General features: G+C 58.3%; 3 protein-coding genes across 3 annotated transcripts; 2 read left to right on the forward strand and 1 right to left on the reverse strand.

The window, feature by feature from the left end:
• Positions 1–1,394: 1,394 nt before the first annotated feature.
• CGCA056_v001064 (Flavin carrier protein 2) lies at positions 1,395–3,746 on the forward strand (the record flags this gene model as incomplete). The annotated part of the gene is made up of 3 exons (XM_037316325.1): positions 1,395–1,713; positions 1,768–3,339; positions 3,394–3,746. 3 exons carry the CDS (start codon positions 1,395–1,397, stop codon positions 3,744–3,746), a joined length of 2,244 nt encoding a protein of 747 aa, XP_037186001.1.
• Positions 3,747–5,481: 1,735 nt separating this feature from the next.
• On the forward strand, positions 5,482–6,850 carry PPE1 (Protein phosphatase methylesterase 1; the record flags this gene model as incomplete). The annotated part of the gene is made up of 3 exons (XM_037316326.1): positions 5,482–5,708; positions 5,794–6,632; positions 6,684–6,850. 3 exons carry the CDS (start codon positions 5,482–5,484, stop codon positions 6,848–6,850), a joined length of 1,233 nt encoding a protein of 410 aa, XP_037186002.1.
• Positions 6,851–7,792: 942 nt separating this feature from the next.
• Positions 7,793–10,540, reverse strand: ANAPC2 (Anaphase-promoting complex subunit 2; the record flags this gene model as incomplete). The annotated part of the gene is made up of 1 exon (XM_037316327.1): positions 7,793–10,540. One exon carries the CDS (start codon positions 10,538–10,540, stop codon positions 7,793–7,795), a length of 2,748 nt encoding a protein of 915 aa, XP_037185999.1.
• Positions 10,541–17,135: the final 6,595 nt, after the last annotated feature.

Below are 17,135 nucleotides of genomic sequence, written 5' to 3' on the forward strand. Positions count from 1 at the left end.
GGGAAGACGACAGACCCAGTTCGTCAGCGCCGGGTCGCGCGTGGGCCGTCCCAATCCTTGGGTTATTACTGGCCATATGAGGCCCGACAGGGGCAGCGACACCTTTGCAGGCCTTCGGCTGGCTGAGAGGACTCCGTGAGCAAGGAACATGTCAGGGACGAGGCTCCAATCGAACTTGCGCCTAGTGGAGGCGGCCAGGGTATGGACGGGGGTGTGGACGAACACGACGACCTGCCTTTGCTTTGCGTCTGTCTGTCTCTGCTACTGCTGCTGCTGCTGAGCGAGTGCTTCGCAGACACAGCGAGAGAGAGAGAGGGAGAGAGAGAGAGAGGACTTCTGGTCCAGTCCAGTCCAGGGTCCATGTCCACCATGTCCCATTTCAACATGGGCCTGTGGATGAGAACAGACGACGCTGAGGTCGCTTCCAGGCTTGGGTCCCCGTCTCCCGCCAACCATCGATCGCCAATCGCTTCCCCTTCTGCCCAGTTCGTGTTCGTCCTTTTCCCTCTCCGTCCTTCTCGTCCCTCTTGCATCTGAACCACCCATCCATCCTCCCTCCCTCCTCTCTCTCCTTCCACACCACACTCTCCACCACCACCTCCTGACCGGCGTGCCTTTCTCAGCATCGTCACCTTTCGCTCGTTTCATATACCCGCCCGTGGACTTTAGCCTCTTTTCTCGCCCAGCCACTGTCTCTCCTTCTCTCTGGCTGTATCCGGCAGACACACACACTCTCTCTCAACACACAAACACGCCGCTTAACAACTCCATCATCGCCTCACCAAACATAGGTTCTCGATCTTGTCCCGTCGATCCAGCTCTCTCGACGACGAGCACGAGGCCTCTTTCAGGCTCGCAACAGCAACACGACAAGGGCCCTGCAAAGGCACTCCGCTGCCCGCCCGATTTTCCCTTCTTTCCAGGTTGATCCTCGGCCGCCTTACTTTTCTCTCTCTCGTCCTTTTCTGTAGAGCTGTGCTTGCTTCTCGGTTACCTCTTACAACCTTCTTTCCAATCATCTCTCGTACTCTACAACCTGGTTTCCTTTGGTCTCACAACTCGCCCATATACCCACCCACCGACGCGACGACGACGACTTCGATAGCACTCACCCAGCTTCGACACCAGAGGACCCGACGACAACACACGGCTTCCATCTCTCACTCAGTTCTGTATCAAAGCGTATCAAATTCGTGGACAGGGACGGCAAAGACTCATTGTTGGGAGTAACTTGGGAAAGAAAGAAGCTTGTAAAGGCTCAGAACGCATAGACTCTTTTTGGATATACCCATCTGCGGCTTGGGGAAGAATCATCGATTCCCGAAACAGAAACAAACGACGACGAACCACGAACGTTTACCGAAAACCCCTTTTTATTTACTCAAAATCACAAAATGACGCGATCCGCGCCGAGTTGGGGCCCGAGGAGGCTGTTGGCCGTGGCCGCCACCTTCGCCACCAGCACCCTCGCCGACTCGATCCTCAAGACCAGCAGCTTCACCACCTGCGGCAACGACTCCGCCATCACCGTACAGAAGATTGACATTCAGTACAACAACGACGACAAGACCGTCACTTTCGACGTAGCAGGAACGAGCGCCAAGAGCCAGAACGTAACCGCTGTGTTGGATGTTACCGCCTACGGAACCGCCATCTACTCCAACAGCTTCAACCCGTGCGATGCCGGCACCTACGTCGAGCAGCTTTGCCCTGGTATGTACTGGTTTTTGGGTGATCCTCAGGAACGCGTAAACTGACATGCCACAGTTCCCGCCGGATCCTTCGCTGCCCGTGGAACCCAGAAGATCCCCGATGAGTACGCCAGCATGGTCCCGGCTATCGCCTTCCAGGTCCCCGACATTGCTGCCCAGGCCAAGCTGCAGCTCAACACGCTCGACTCCTCAACTCAGGTTGCCTGCATCACGTCCCAGGTCACCAACGGCAAGACCGCCAGCGTTGCCGCCGTTTCCTACGTCGCCGCCGGCGTTGCCGCCCTCGCCCTCGTCGCCGGCGGTGTCTCTGCCGTCAGCGGAGCCTTTGCCGGAACGAGCGCCGCCCTCAGCGGCCACGGCGGCGCCGGCACGATGAGCCCCAGTTTCACCGAGGTTGCTGGCTGGTTCCAGGGCATGGCCATGAACGGCATGCTATCCGTCAACTACCCTCCCGTCTACCGCAGCTTCACCAAGAACTTTGGCTTCTCCACCGGCATCATCCCCTGGACCGACATGCAGATCGCGATTGACAACTTCCGCGGAGCCACCGGTGGTGACCTCACCAAGGACAGCATCGAAGTCCTCAAGAACAGCACCCTCGTCCTCAGCGACGGCTCCACCATTGACGGCAACAGCACCCTCTTCAAGGCCAAGCGCGCCATGGAGACCTTTGCCCTCCTCGCCAGAGACATTGAGACGAGCGTCAACGGAACGACCAGCGGCGACGCCGGCGACGACCCCGTCAGCACCATCAAGCAGAAGGTCCAGGGCATCACTGCCTTTGTCAACACCCTCAGTGTCCCCAAGTCCAACACCTTCATGACCGTCCTCCTCATCGTCGCCATCATCATCGCCGCCATCATCGTCGGCATTCTCCTCGTCAAGGTCATCCTCGAGTTCTGGGCCCTCTTCGGCAGCTTCCCCAAGGGCCTGGCCGGTTTCCGCGAGCACTACTGGGGATCCATCGCCCGCACCATCACCCAGCTCATTCTCCTGCTATACGGCATCTGGGTCCTGTACTGCATCTTCCAGTTCACCAACGGCGACTCGTGGGCGGCCAAGGCGTTGGCCGGTGTCAGTCTGGGCATCTTCACGGCCATCCTCGCCTTCTTCTCCTACAAGATCTGGAGCACTGCTCGCAAGCTGAAGAACGCCGAGGGTGACGTCAGCGGCCTGTACAACGACAAGTCCAACTGGATGAAGTACTCCCTCTTCTACGAGTCCTACAAGAAGAGCTACTGGTGGATCTTTGTCCCCGTCATCATCTACGCGTTCGCCAAGGGCACCATCCTCGCCGCTGGCGACGGCCACGGCATGGCGCAGACCTCCGCGCAGCTCATCGTCGAGGGCCTGATGCTCATCCTCCTGCTCTGGGCCCGCCCCTTTGAGCGCAAGTCGGGCAACGTCATCAACATCGCCATCCAGGTCGTCCGTGTCCTGTCCGTCGCCTGCATCCTCGTCTTCGTCGAGGAGTTTGGCATCGCCCAGACCACCCAGACCGTCACCGGTGTCGTTCTCATCGCCGTCCAGTCGGCCCTCACCGGCGTCCTGGCTCTCCTCATCATCTGGAACGCCGTCAACGCCTGCATCAAGGAGAACCCCCACCGCAAGCGCAGAAAGGAGATGGGTAAGTCTGACCACGCACACCATCATCAAAAGCACATTGCTAACCCCCCTACAGAGAAGATGCAGCGTGACATGGACACCCTCACGCCGCTCGACGCCCGCAACTCCCTCCTCATGGACCGCAAGGACCCCGAGCACGGCACCACCTTCTCCATGAGCAGCGTCCCCGAGAAGAAGGGCGGCCGCCCCGAGTCGCCCGACGCCTACCTCGGCGCTGCCGGCCACGCCCCGTACCACCCCCTGACGCCCAACACGCCTTACAACAACCCTAACGAGAGCAGGGACAACCTTGTTCTCGGCGCGGCACCCATCGCTGACAGGAACCCCACGCTGCCCAACGTCGGCGGCGGGCCCGGCTACCAAGGCGGATACGGAGGAGGCGGTGGCTACCGCGGAGTGTATCACTAAACGGTGTGCTGAACGGGAAAGAAAGGGGGACCGCTGCCACCAGCTGGCGCGTTGCCGGCCCTTCTGAATGAACAATGAACATAGAAAACCCTACCCCAAAAGTGTGGAATGTATGAACCCAATGGATATGTATCCGATACCAAGGCCATATCCAGAAAGAGCCACTTTATATCTCTTTTCCTTATTTTTTATTTATATTATCAACCAAATTTCCTTGCCTAGTCTCTCATTTCTCCATACCAACATACCTCTGCGCATGGTCATGATGTCGACGGCTGTAGTGTTTTTTTAAACTCTCCTATGTATCTTTCTTTCGAACAGGGGAGGGTGGGAAGGACAGTGCAGTCGCTCTCCATGTACACTACAAGAAGAGTCTACCATAACCAAAATGGACAATTCTGTTTAGTACTTTTGACCGCAAGGTTTTTCTAGGGGTTTATTGCCATGGCAGCGAAAAATGGGAGGAGGGTGTTTTAGATACCTTTTTTTTTTATTCCTCCTCCCCGGCCAAACCTACCCCCGCCGCTTTTCTTTCTCGCGGTGGGCTTCGATCAGGATATATACATTAGCTACAATGAATGGACAGCCCAAAATTAATACTGAAGATGGCCTTGTTCTGCAACGGTGATGATCGTCGCGGTAGGTACCTGAGAGATCGTCGGCCAAGGGGGGAGGGAGGGGACGGACCCGCGCGCGCGTGTCTTGGCCCTTTTCTTGCCGGCTTGGCTAGGCATGGTGGCCCATCATGACTTGCGTTGACGCGTCTCTCGGGGGTTGGGGATCAACAGGCGGGCGAGATTTGAGATTTGCTTTGCAGGTGAGCCTGGCGAAGATGCCTGTGTTCATCGTTGGGTCTGGCCCACACGCCTGCCGAGCATGAGAGCTTAGCTGGAGGAGATGGCTTGATGTGTTTGATTGCGATGGAGGTTGCTGGATGTCGAGTCGATGGACTTGCGCTGTATGAGGGAGAGGCATGTCTGGACATGGTTGCATGCTGCGTTGTTTAGGTCGTTCAGCACAGAGCAGACTTGTCCTGGACTCCTCATCTAACCAGGTGGTCATTAGTAGCAGCAGTCTCATTGTCGTTGTTGTTTCGCCCTGAGCCTCATGTCCAACGTTGCACACTATGTTCGCATTGTCCCAACCTGACCTGGCCTCACGTTGCAGATCATTTCAGAAACCTCGTGATGGAGGCAAAACTGCTCTCGCCATGAACATTTGAACTCTACAGAGACAGCTTTCCAAGACGTGTTGTTACGACGTAGATGGACGATTTCTATGTCTGCGTCCCTGGTTGACGCCGGGGCTCCGTTCCAGGGGCTTGCTCTTTTCGAATGTCCAAGTGCACAGTAAATAACGGAGATTTCCATGGACGTCTTCGCACAGTGACATGCCGCCAGTTGCAGTGGCTGCGTACAGTGCCAACGGCGTCGCTGCCCCTCATCACCCCACTGAACGTCATCCACACACCAAACGGCGCTCCAATCTCGGTCTCACATCGCGGTCAACTCAACCCATCACCTGCCAACTCCCCGCCGGCACCGGTTCTGCTCTGCGATATCCTCCGTCGGCTGCCGAGCTCAGGCTCACACGACTCCAAGACAACAGAATTCCTTTGACGGTGCAGGCCCGCCCCGGTCACTTGCTCAGACTCTCCAACCACACGGCCACAAAACAAGCACCTCGGCCGCCTTATCGCATGGACTAAGCGCTCCTTGGCAGCTTAACCCCCAACATGAGTGAGTTACAAAAGGCCTGGGCGAAGAGGAAACTCGACCCCATGCACCCCCTGCCGGAGCCTCTCAACGACCTCGACGAGGAACCAGAGCACGACCAGGTCCCCGAGCTGCCGGACCACCCCGACGACGGCGACTCCTCCTCGGCCTCGTCTGCCTCGTCCGCCTCCTCCACGGGCACCGTCATCCCGTCGCCCAGCCAGAACCTGTTCGCTCGGCCACAAGGGTAAGAATTCTTTTCCACAGTCATCTCCGAGGGGCGCCGCTGCTGCTGCGAGGGAGAGGTTCGGCACCGCTGATTCGGCTTCTAGTGTGTCGCGGGGCCGCACGCTGGAGCAGATCCCCTGGACGACGTACTTTGAGCGCGAGCTCTTCCTGAAGCAGCCCGGGGACGGCGAGGCCGGGGCCGAGGCCACCGTCACGTACCATGCCTACCTCAACTCGCCCGTGGACAAGGGGCCGCTGTTCGTCATGCACCACGGCGCCGGCTCCTCGGGCCTCTCCTTCGCCGCCCTCTCGTCCGAAATCCGGAAACGCCTCCCCAATGCCGGCATCCTTTCCCCCGACGCCCGGGGCCACGGTTCCACCTCCGTCACCGACGGCACCGGCCTGGACCTCAAGCTCGACATCCTGACCGCGGACTTGTTCAACGTCATCCAGCTGACCAAGGCCCGCATGGGCTGGAAGGAGCTCCCGCCCGTCGTGCTGATCGGGCACTCCCTCGGCGGCGCCGTCGTCACGGACCTCGCCAAGACGGGCCGCCTCGGCGCCGCGCTGCTGGGCTACGGCGTGCTCGACGTCGTCGAGGGCTCCGCCATGGACGCCCTGCAGAGCATGCTGACGTACCTCTCGACGCGGCCGAGCGGCTTCGTGAGCCTGCAGTCGGGCATCGACTGGCACATCCGCTCGCGCACGATCCGCAACTCCGTCTCGGCGCGCACGTCCGTGCCGGCACTGCTGGTGTTCGATGACCGCGCCGACCCGACGCGGCCGTGGCGGTGGCGGACGGACCTCGCGGCGACGCAGCCGTTCTGGGAGGGCTGGTTCGTGGGTCTGAGCAAGAAGTTCCTCGAGGCACGCGGCGGGAAGCTGTTGCTGTTGGCGGGGACGGACAGGCTGGACACGGAGCTGACCATCGGCCAGATGCAGGGTGCGTTCGTCCCGTTGACTCGTTGCTATCGGCTAAGCTGACATGGACCAGGTAAATACGCTTTGCAGGTCTTCCCTGAAGCGGGCCACTTCATCCACGAGGACCTGCCGGAGAAGACGGCGCTGGCGGTGGTGGACTTTTACAGGCGGAACGACAGGAGCGCGCTGGTGCTGCCGCCAAAGGTGGGCGACCTGTTGAAGCAGGGCAAGAGGGTCTAGATGAGACTCTGGGAACGCACGCACGCACGCACGCATTTTAGACTTTTCGGTTCTGTACATTCAGAGTTATACCCCTGAATCTGACTGCGGCGTAGACGACGGTTGAGCTAGGTGAAGGACACGCAGGCCGTGTGACTCGTTGTGATGGCGCGTCAGCAGCTGATGGGCATGGGGCAACGTCGGGGCACGGGGGGTCTCTTGGGGGACGAAAGTTGACCTTTAGGGGACGATGAAAGCTGTGGTGTAGGCGGCCTTGTGAGCTGTCTCTGGACCTCTGGACCTCTGTACCGGCCTGCAAGACGCGGGCGAGAAGACATTACCAGAGGATGATGAAGCATCAAACCGCGGAAGAACCCAAAGACTATGCCCGCCATGCCACGATGCCTCTGGTGGTCGTCTGGCACTGCTGGAAAAGCCTACGTGGCACAGGATGAGCCAGCATATGCAAATGAGATAGATCAGCAAAATTGACGTATATTCACCAAACCTGAAGAAACTCCGGCATCCTTTACACCGCTGACGAATGACTTTGTATGTTCTCAAGACCTGGAGAAACCAAGGCACCGGGCAGGACGAGGCAGAGTGCCGTGTTCTCATCTAAATCAGTTTCCCCCAAGACGTGGTCTGTGATCTCCATTGTGTCAAGCATGCGCAGTTAAATCTCCCTTGGCCAGTACGCCGTCACTTGGTGATGGTGCGCGTACACAGACAGCACGCCTGTATCATGTCAATGGACTAGCTGTATAAGAAGTCATGCTTTGCACCCCGGAATGGCCGTCACTAAGTCTGGAAAGCCGGACCTCACAGACACACTGCTCGTCGTGGAACGCATCATCTTCTGCTTGGGTATCATGTTTATTGTCTATTTGTGGCTGACTACGTTGGAGATGATCAACCTCCAGCACGACAGGGCCACCGTCGAGAGCAGTCTCTCATCCATGTTCACTTCTTTGGGAGCTTGTACTTTCCGCCCGCCAGCTCCAGCTCCCCCTCGGCAATCTTCTCGCCGAGAAACTCCTGCAGCTCCTCGTTGCTCCAGGGGAACCCGTCCGCGATGAGCATCTTCATCATCATGGCGATCTGGAAAAGCGGCATCGCCGGGCTCGAGTTGGTGAGCATGCCGACGATGAACTGCCAGTAGACCTGCCGCTTCTCCTTCTCCTTTGCGTCGAGCGCCGGCTTCTTGGGTGAAAAGTCGCCAGACGGAGGGGCGCGCGCGTCGCCGTCGGAAGGCCCGGCGGCGGACGCGTCCTTGTCGACATCGTCTTCGAGCCTCTCAAGGACGACAAACGTGCCGGGTTCGGTTTCGCGCAAGACGCGGTGGCTCACCCAAAAGTGTATGGCAGAGCGGATGAGATCGTCGTCCATCTGCAGCATCTCCTCCAGCTGTTCAACCGTACGCCGCACAGGGACAGCTTCCGGGTCGGCGTCGTCCTCTTGAAAGGCGTAGATGACGACGGCTTCGTACGTCTTGCACTCCTGCTCGACCGTGCGGTCCTCCAGCTCCAGATTGACCGTTGCGATGCCGAGATTGTTGAGCCACGTGAGCTTGCGTGAAGACTTGAGACGTTCAAACTCCTCATCGTAGCGGCCCTGCATTTCGACGACGGGGCGTGGCAGGATAAAGTGCTCCCTGTCCATGCCGGGCCAGAATAGCCGGGAAAGAATCTTGGTGTGGTAGGACGGAAGGTCCTTGGATCGGCGAGGAGGACCACCGATGTGGCCCGTCCTGACGTTCTTTGTGATGGTCGCATCGACTCTCCTAGAGTCTTGGATATCTCTGATCATGACGTCGCAGTTCTGCAAAGCGTTCTCGCCGAAGCGCTTCTTGAGCAGGTTAAGCACTCTGATTTCCTGGGGGAAGTCTGTTTGAGTAGACAGCAGTCTGCCCGCAATAATACTTTGGAACTCCTTGATGAAGATGTCCTGCGAGCCCAAGGCGTTGATGAGAGTGCCAATGACGTCTTCGGACTTGGGGCGCTTGTAGTTCACGCCCGCGTCGACCGGATCGGGGATCCACTCCATATCGTCCCAGTCCAGCTCCTCGTCATCCGTCGCCGGACGCCGCTGCTGTGAGGGGTCGTTGAGGAGAACCGCGAGCTCCACGAGTTTGGTTTTGCCGGCCGTGTCGACATCTTCCGGACTGGACAGCAGGCCGGTGACGACGATGGGGATGGCGTCATCTCTCTGGCACAGGTAGAGCTGAAGGGAGTGGACCACTCGGTCCAGGAGTACTTTGGAGTGGTCGAGAGCGTGAAAGGTCCGGATCATGGAGATGTACACGCGAAGTATATCGAGCGTCGACCGTCCCGGGTGAAGCAAACGCTTCTGCAACGCTGCCGAAAACGTATCCGTCAACTGCAGCCGTCTCTGCGGCGTGGTGATGGCCATGCGCAGGTCGTCCAGCGCCCCCCTACTCTCTGGCCATTGCAACACAATGTCGAAAAGCTCGTGGATGCGCATGACTGCCAATCTCCCTACTGCAATCTCCTTCCACTTTTCGACATCGCCCCAGGCAATCTCCCCGCTATCGAGGCGCGCAAACACCTCGACCGCCAACCGGGAGTAGCGGTTCTCCACCCAATCACTGAGTGCAGCAATGCAGCGTGAAGGTGTGCTGAGCTTCGCTGCGCGAGCGGTCAGCGAAGACGGTGGCGCATCCTTCCTGCCGTCTGCCTTTGATTGCGCCCAAGCCCCGGCGAAGGATGTCTTGATGTGCTCGGCCATTGTTGCATCCATCAACTCGGCAAACAGCACTTGGAACCGCTCGCCCGCAAGGCCGACCTTGTGAAGTGTCTCGACCATCTGCAGCAGCTCTTGCCGCGCTGCTTCCGCCGCCGCTGCTGCCTGGCCATCCCCTTGCAGGGCTGTCTCCCAAGATCTCCCAGACGAAGGCCGGGCCTGCATGCCCAGAACATCCCTCATCAGGCGACCCAGGACCGCACGGAGAGATTCCATAAGCGCCTGTGACATGGAGTTGCCGATGACTGCGTGCAAGTCGCGCCGGAACTTGTCGACCGCGATGTCCGCCTTCCTGGACTCGAGACCCCGCACGACGAGAGACAGGCCGTAGAGATACTGGCGGTGGGCTGCTTCTAGCGTATGGATGCTCCCCAGGAGAACCTGGCCCTGGTCTCCGTAGCTGTTGCATGCAGACAGCAGGGGCAGGACGTGATGGGCGAAGTGGTGGCGAACCTGCTGGGTGTGCCAGGAGAGAATGTCCTCCGTGTGAGTGGCATGCTGGACGTGTCTCTCGGGATGCAGTACCAGGCTCAGACTGTCATGGAACTCGGCATCATGGTCCTGCGATTCCGTCGCCAGGGTCCCGAAGGAGTCTTCCGCGGCAACCGAGGCAGGTAACTGGATACGGGTCGTGACGACGTGCCACGCTCGATCCCAGCGAACTTGGTCGCTGGCTTCAGTGGACTGAATGCCTTGGAGCGTCGACGGAGGGGATCCTGGGTGGTTCAAGACCTTGCTGCCGCCGCGAAAGTGCGAGCGGGAGGGAGACTGGTGGTGTGGTGGCTGTGGTGACTGCGGTGTGCCACCGAATGGCTCGCTTTGCGCGGTGAACCTCTTTGAGGGTGTCGAATAAGGCGTAGGCTGCGAGATTTCCGTGTCAAAGACAGACTTGAACACCTTCTGCCTCTTGTTGGACCACCTCGAGGGCGGGTTCATCGTCAGGGCCATGGCTGCAGGCATGCACAAACGACGTTCTCAAGCAGCAGGATTCGAGGCCCGCCTCATTGCAGATGTTGGGTTGTTGGCGACGTGGGCTGTCAATGGAGAAGTAGCAGTACTCTGTCGCTCTCGTGTTGCTCGATATCAAGTTGTTGTCGCGATCTCGTCGCCGCCGTGAAGCGTCGTCGGGTTTGTTTACTCTCTCTGGTCGTGATGCCGACTAAGCGCTGCGCTTAGGTGCGTGTCCAGACATTGAACTTGGGGTGGTGAGGGTCCAGCCTATCGCAGAGCCGCGCTTAATCCGCCTGCAGTTAGCGCTAGCGAAGAGAGAAAGCAGCGGAGGAAGCGAGACAGGCGCAGATTACGCTGGGCATGTGCGGATACTATTTGAGCACTGTCTACGCACAGTATACTTCTGACCCCCATCTAGTGACCACTGTATCGACGCCCTCCTTGTCGACTCCTCTTCTACAATCACGCCCTCCCCAAATTGCCTCTGTCTTCACAACGCTTCCCCGGCCATGTTATCTAAGCCATATGGATCTTGATCGTGCCTTTGAACGACCGCCGCCTGGGTGTCAGTTTCTGGGCCCACGCGGGACCGCAAGTCATTGAACCCTCCGATGTGCCGTACGGTCTGCAGATTCCCTGCGATGGGAGACGTCGACCGAGCCGCCGGCTCCCTCATCCATCAATGCAAAGCGGTCTCCGCCTAACGCGCGCCCGCAGCCAATGCTCCTGCCGACTTGTCAAGCCAGAAAGGGTGCAGTGCTCGACTAGCACCGCCGTTTAGACGGTGAGTGTGGGGTAGCGACGCGAAGGATCAAGACAAGCGACCTCGAACCTGGCTTCACTTGCATGCCACTACGTACAGGAGGCAGACAGGGAGCTTCTGTTACTGCCAGCCAAAGGATAGGGGCTATGGCACGATCGAGAGTGGTACAGATACCTGCAGAGGCAGCAGCTGGACTCCATCTCCAAAGATACTTATGAAGATCAGACCAAGACTACACTGCTAACAGTTTTCGCCTCCTAACCGCCACAAGCGAAGCACAGAAGACTTCCACGGCCAGTGAGAGACTAGCCGGGTTTCGTATTCAGCGTGAATTGTTCGGGCCAGTGCGCGACATGAAGAGCAATTTCAGAATCGTCCGAGAAGTGTACCTCGGACGATCGGTCGAGGCCTCGGTATCGACCAGCACTCTCAAGAATGAACCAAGCTGCGGGCGTCCTGCCCATACGCCAGCACCGCGATTTGCAAACCAATCCAACAGTCGTCGCGTCATTCGGGTACCCCCGTACTGCGTATCTCGACATCGCGCGGTGTCGGCTCGCTCGTCCGTCCGGGGAGATTCGATCAGGGTCTCCCCAGCGAATCGACCTATTGACAGGATGACGAGAAAAGTGGTTCAAACCCCGACTCGCCGTAGGCGTTACCCCAATCGGCCATCAGCCTGTCCGATCACAAGCCTTTCATGTCAAGCCTCATCCTTCAGAGGGAAGAGGGGATATGGCCCCCAAGACCCACGGGTTTACAATCTCAGGAGCTGGTTCCGAAGGAGACAGCACATCGTCACCGCGGGGGGAACTAGTTCCACCGTCGTTGCGCGAGAGAGGATGCCTTTGACCGACCCGAATTGAGAAGACCAAGTCAAGGGGGCCTTGCATCATGTCGTGTTTTTTGCTTCCTTCACATGGCATGCCAGATGAGGTTTACCGGTTTCCAGGTCAGGTCAAGTCTCGTCACCGTCGTCTTCCTCTTCATATCAGGGGCCCAGCGTTCAGCCAGAGTCTGCAATCCTCCCGATCCGAACGCCCGCACATCAGGGGTAACGACTCCATCGCCATCCACAGCCCGCCCGCGAATCAGAATGGGCAGAACACGACCTACTGCAAGCTATCCGGTGGCGCATTGCTTTCCAGAGCTTCCATGTGGGCGTTCCATAACCGCCTTATGAGCTGGCCCCTGCCTAGCGACCATCACTAGCCGTCGACCAGGACCGCTGCTTTATGATCCTTCAGAGTGACATTCGTCCAATACCCACCACGAGACGCCACAGGGAGGGCCTGCTGCTTCAGTCCTTAGGACTTGCAGGGCTGTTACCAAGTGGAAGCAGCATAGGGCGGTGGATGGAGGTGCGGACGTATTGGAGGATGGTCCCGGCCGGCAGCGGCAGCGGCCCAAGCCACCCAGTTCACTGGTGGATCTGATTAAATCCTGCTGCCTAGAGGCCCGTCTTGGATGGACTCTGGATGGTGTCAACCTCAACGCAGCGCGGAGTGCGCCATTCCAGAAACAACGAGCAAGTCCCACATCATCGTTAGTTTTCACGATCTGGAGTGGCTGCCCTGACAAGTTAATTTTAGGACCTGACGCATAGCATTCTACACCGATCCTTTCGCAGTGATCCGCGCTCAGTACTACTCTACCCAGTCGACATCGACAGCAAGGCACACAATACGGGTTGAGAGACAACTCCGCAATGGCCGTTCGCTGGACTCTCAAGCAAGTGACAAACGGCAACTGCGTCAATGACGATGGTCCCCATGGTCGGTCAAGTCCAGAATAGGCTCCGGGAAAGGATATCGAAGAGGCATCGCATCTCTACGACGAGCCTGCTTTCATCAGAATTTGATAGCATTGGAAGTCTTTTGCTGGCCGTATGTGAGAACGAACCAGTACTATGCCGCAGAATCCTGAGAGGGGTCACAAGCGGCAGTGGACGATCTCACACATACCTCGTCGACTATTCCCACTTGCCAGAGTCAAGGAGGAGTTGAAAGAACATTGAGTTTTGATTCGCATGACGGCCAATAAGAGCCAAGAGAAGAAGACGCCGTTGAGTACTCTGCCCAATAGCAGCCAGTGCGAAGCGAACGGCAGCATCAGAGCCTGTTGATTAATTGTCTTGCCTGCAGAGTGGGTCACTGACAACGGTACGAATACCACCTCGAGGTCATTCCCTAGAGCGGTAAGGAATGGGGACCACACGGATGCTACCTTGTCCTGGTCACCAAGGTACCGAGTGCTTGGACTCTTGCTGAAAGTCTTGATCCCCTCATCACGTGCGGCCGGCAGCTCGCTTGATTATGTAAAGAGTTCGTGGAGAGGAATCTTGGCCCCCAATCTGCAACGAACCGGTCGGGGGAGCCTCACGCGTTGGATGTTGGGAGGCTGTCGCCGTTTGACTTCACTCGAAGCCCCTACGCATCGCAATTGGCCACCCCACGCAGAAGGCTGTCTGTGTGCGCTCCTGAAACGGCTTGCGGCATGGGCTTCATTCGAACGGCCGCGCGGTCACCCACAAGACAGCACATGTGAGCCGGGCCATCAGGTCTTCGAAACAGACTCGCCGTGACGTTAATCTTGACAAAATTGAGCCAGGCTTCTTGGCTTTCGGGGTATGGCAGGGCAGCAGGGTCGATCTTGACAACTCCGACCTGCTCACGGATCCTTGGCATCGTCACAGTCTAGCCTGGCGTTCTCTCACTCAGTTCTCCTCCTGTGCCCGCAGCAGCACTGGGGGCTTCCTTGTGATGGTTGACGACGGCGGGCGGCCGACCGTTTGGCTGTGGGAATTCAGGCCCGGAGGAGAACACCGACGAGCCCGACGAGTACACGCCGTCGCAAACATTCACCGACGGGCGTAACGGGGCCGACTTGCCACGGACCTTGGGGATCTCTGATATCCACCAGGATGGCCCTGGTGGAGCATGAGACCACTGTAACGAGCGCAATCTCCCTATGAGAACGCTTGGAGAGGGCTTCGTTCACGCATTGCCCATCCGCAGAGAGCATATTGTTGCCTACTTTAGACAGTGCAGCCACCGGCTCCGTCGCGAGGGCCGCGTTTGATTATTATTTGCAGGGTCTCCATATTCTAGAGTACGCCGCATCGCACCCGTCCCGAAGCACATCGGGTCGTGCTCGGGTATTCTCATGTTTGGGCCCAGAGAATCGGCCGGTTGGATACGTACGGGTTTACAAAGCATGGGCCACGGAGTTGCGCTCCGTCTCGACCTCCCTACCCCCTGACCCCCCTATCTTATCCCCGCCTCTCTCACAGGACAGAGCTTCGAGCCTTCTCAGAGGCGACGGTCAACGATACATTGGGGCTTGCGTGGACAGCTGGACATGGCCAGCGTCGGCGACCAAACCAGGATATCGTTATCCCCATCGGGGTCTTAACCCAGCAACCCCAGGCTGCTGTCAGGGGGGGTCTGCCGGGTCTTCAAAGGAGCAAATGACTACACACGACCATCGAGCACAATTCCCGATGCGTCGCATTCGTCGTCAACGTCGGGAAATGCCTTCAACGCAGCGCGCCTTCTGAGCAGGAGCCTAGGTTTCCACCTGTACTCGCATCTCTTCGCGTTCGTCTGACTGCTAAATCAGAGGAACTTTGGACTGAAAGTCAACTCTGTTCGTTTACGGGCTTCGAACAGGCGGCTTACGGGAGTCCACCGCTAAGTTCCGATGTGGTTCGGCATTTTGCGGCACGTACGGTACATGGCCGGATGGATGTGAGTTGCGAGAGATTACCTCAGATTCCATCAGGTGTGGCCCTCCCTCGCCCACATCTTCACAGGGTGCGTCAGTCGCCCCCTCCTCTCCCGCAGACGGCCGCTCATCTCCATGCCTCGTCTCTCGCGCCTCGCTCTCCCAACTTGGAGAGCTCCCTGTAAGCCATGTGCCTCATAGGGCAGGGCTCGAGCTTCTTGAGGGGTCTGAGGGGGTGAGTGGAGGGCTGGGGTGTGGAGGCAGATGGACGAGCAGTTCTCCAAAGAGTACCACAGAGTACATTGGTCGACCTCGAAGTGCAAAGAGAGTATTGGCCAAAGGGCTTGTCATTGCGAGAGTTTCGGGTAGCGACTTGAACCGCCCGCTCCACCCTGGAATTTGGGGGCGGCGAGACTCCGACAAGAGCACAAACCAACGAGACGAACGATGAACCCAGATCCCAGCACTTCGGACGAGGACTCGGGACCGAAGGGTATATACTATGTATACGACTCGTTGTTATAGCACGGCGCAGTGCAAGGAAAGGCGAAATTGGAGAAATTGGAGGTGGCAGTGGGAATAAACAGCCAAGGGATGACAAGACGAGGCACGACAAGCAGCGGCTTCTGCGTTGTTTGACACGCTGCTGCTTCAGCTCAGCAGCGACGACCAACTGAGGTGGAGATGCTGCAAGAAAAGGTACTTTGGTGTTGGTGGAGACGCTGAACTGCGGACAAGTATCCACCGACCAGCACAATTCCCTGGCTTTCTTCACTTGTCATCCGCAGCTTTTTCTCTCCCCCCTTGTTGGAAGATGGACTGTCGGATGAGGGCTGACGGGGCACTCGTCTGCTCGCCTTTTGGCTGCCAGTGGGCCGTTCATCGTAGTCCGGCCCGTCCACTCATGTTGAGTCTTTTTGCGTCCTCTCCCCGTCACTTGGACTGTCACCTCCAATGCCCTGGCTGCTCGCGACACCAACCGGGTGGCACCCACGCCGCTTTTCGACCTCGAGCTGCAATGCTGCGCTGCACTGCAATGCAGGTTGTCTTTCTCTCTCTCATCCCATGTTGATCGTACACCCACCGACGTGTGGGTGTGTACCTCGCCTTGGCTGCGTCTGCGTGTGTCTTGGGCTGGGAGGATGACACGCCCTTGACGCAGCGGTCACGGCAAACCACCATTAAGCTACACACGGCACACTTGGGCGCACTCTTGCTCGACACGCCCGACTTCCCGCGGAGCACCGCGGACGATGCGCGTGATTCCCTCGGCCAGCCTGGGCCCATTGGAGACGACAAGCGACCGACGACGGCATCGTCGTCATCATCGCCCATCGACAACCACCAACGACAGACGCTGCAAGCCGCCGCCACCTCCTCCAGCGCCAGCGCCAGCGCCTTCGCCCGCCGTCTGCCCGCTTCATCCTTCTCGCCCTGGCGGCCCGTCCCAAGCCCCAATTTCCAAAAAAGCAACGCTCATCTCACTTCCACGAGGATAGAGATGAGTTGGCGCATCTGTGATTCGACCTTATTTTGATGCCTAAACAGAGGCTTGTTGTTCCATCACACCGTCACTTGGGACCCTAAACCATACTCACATGGCGAGATGAACCCTCAACCGGCCTGGTGCTCTCATTCGGGGCGTTGCAACCTTGGACCGAACGTTCCTACAAATTAGGACCCGTCCTATTTCCATCGCGGCTGTGTCGGACGGGGAGGGGGTGGGAACGGCGGGGAAGCTACACCTGCATCTCCAATTCGCTACCTCGGGGTACCAGCGGCCAGGCACGTATCTCCCAGTTCTTCGTTTCTGGACGCTCGTCGCAATGCGAAAAACAGAGCACAGCGATTCTTTGGATGCTGAGCCGCAGGTTTTCTGCCATCACCTGTGCGTTTTCAGTCCATAGGTTCTGCGGACGACGTCTGAAAAACCCAGCGCGCATGTACATGTCTGTTGCCTCAACTGAAGCTGGGTTGTCTGCGGCGGCGATCGCTACCCGTTGCCAGAGTCCTAGAGCCCCCGAGCCCGGGTTCCAGGTTACAATCCAGGTCCAGAGACAGGCCTAGGTTCGGGACCGTTGCAACGGGAGGCGGGTCTTCAAT

The sequence above is a fragment of the Colletotrichum aenigma genome, assembly GCF_013390185.1.
Source record: "Colletotrichum aenigma strain Cg56 chromosome Unknown KSG_Cg56_contig01, whole genome shotgun sequence".
Lineage (NCBI taxonomy): Eukaryota > Fungi > Ascomycota > Sordariomycetes > Glomerellales > Glomerellaceae > Colletotrichum > Colletotrichum aenigma.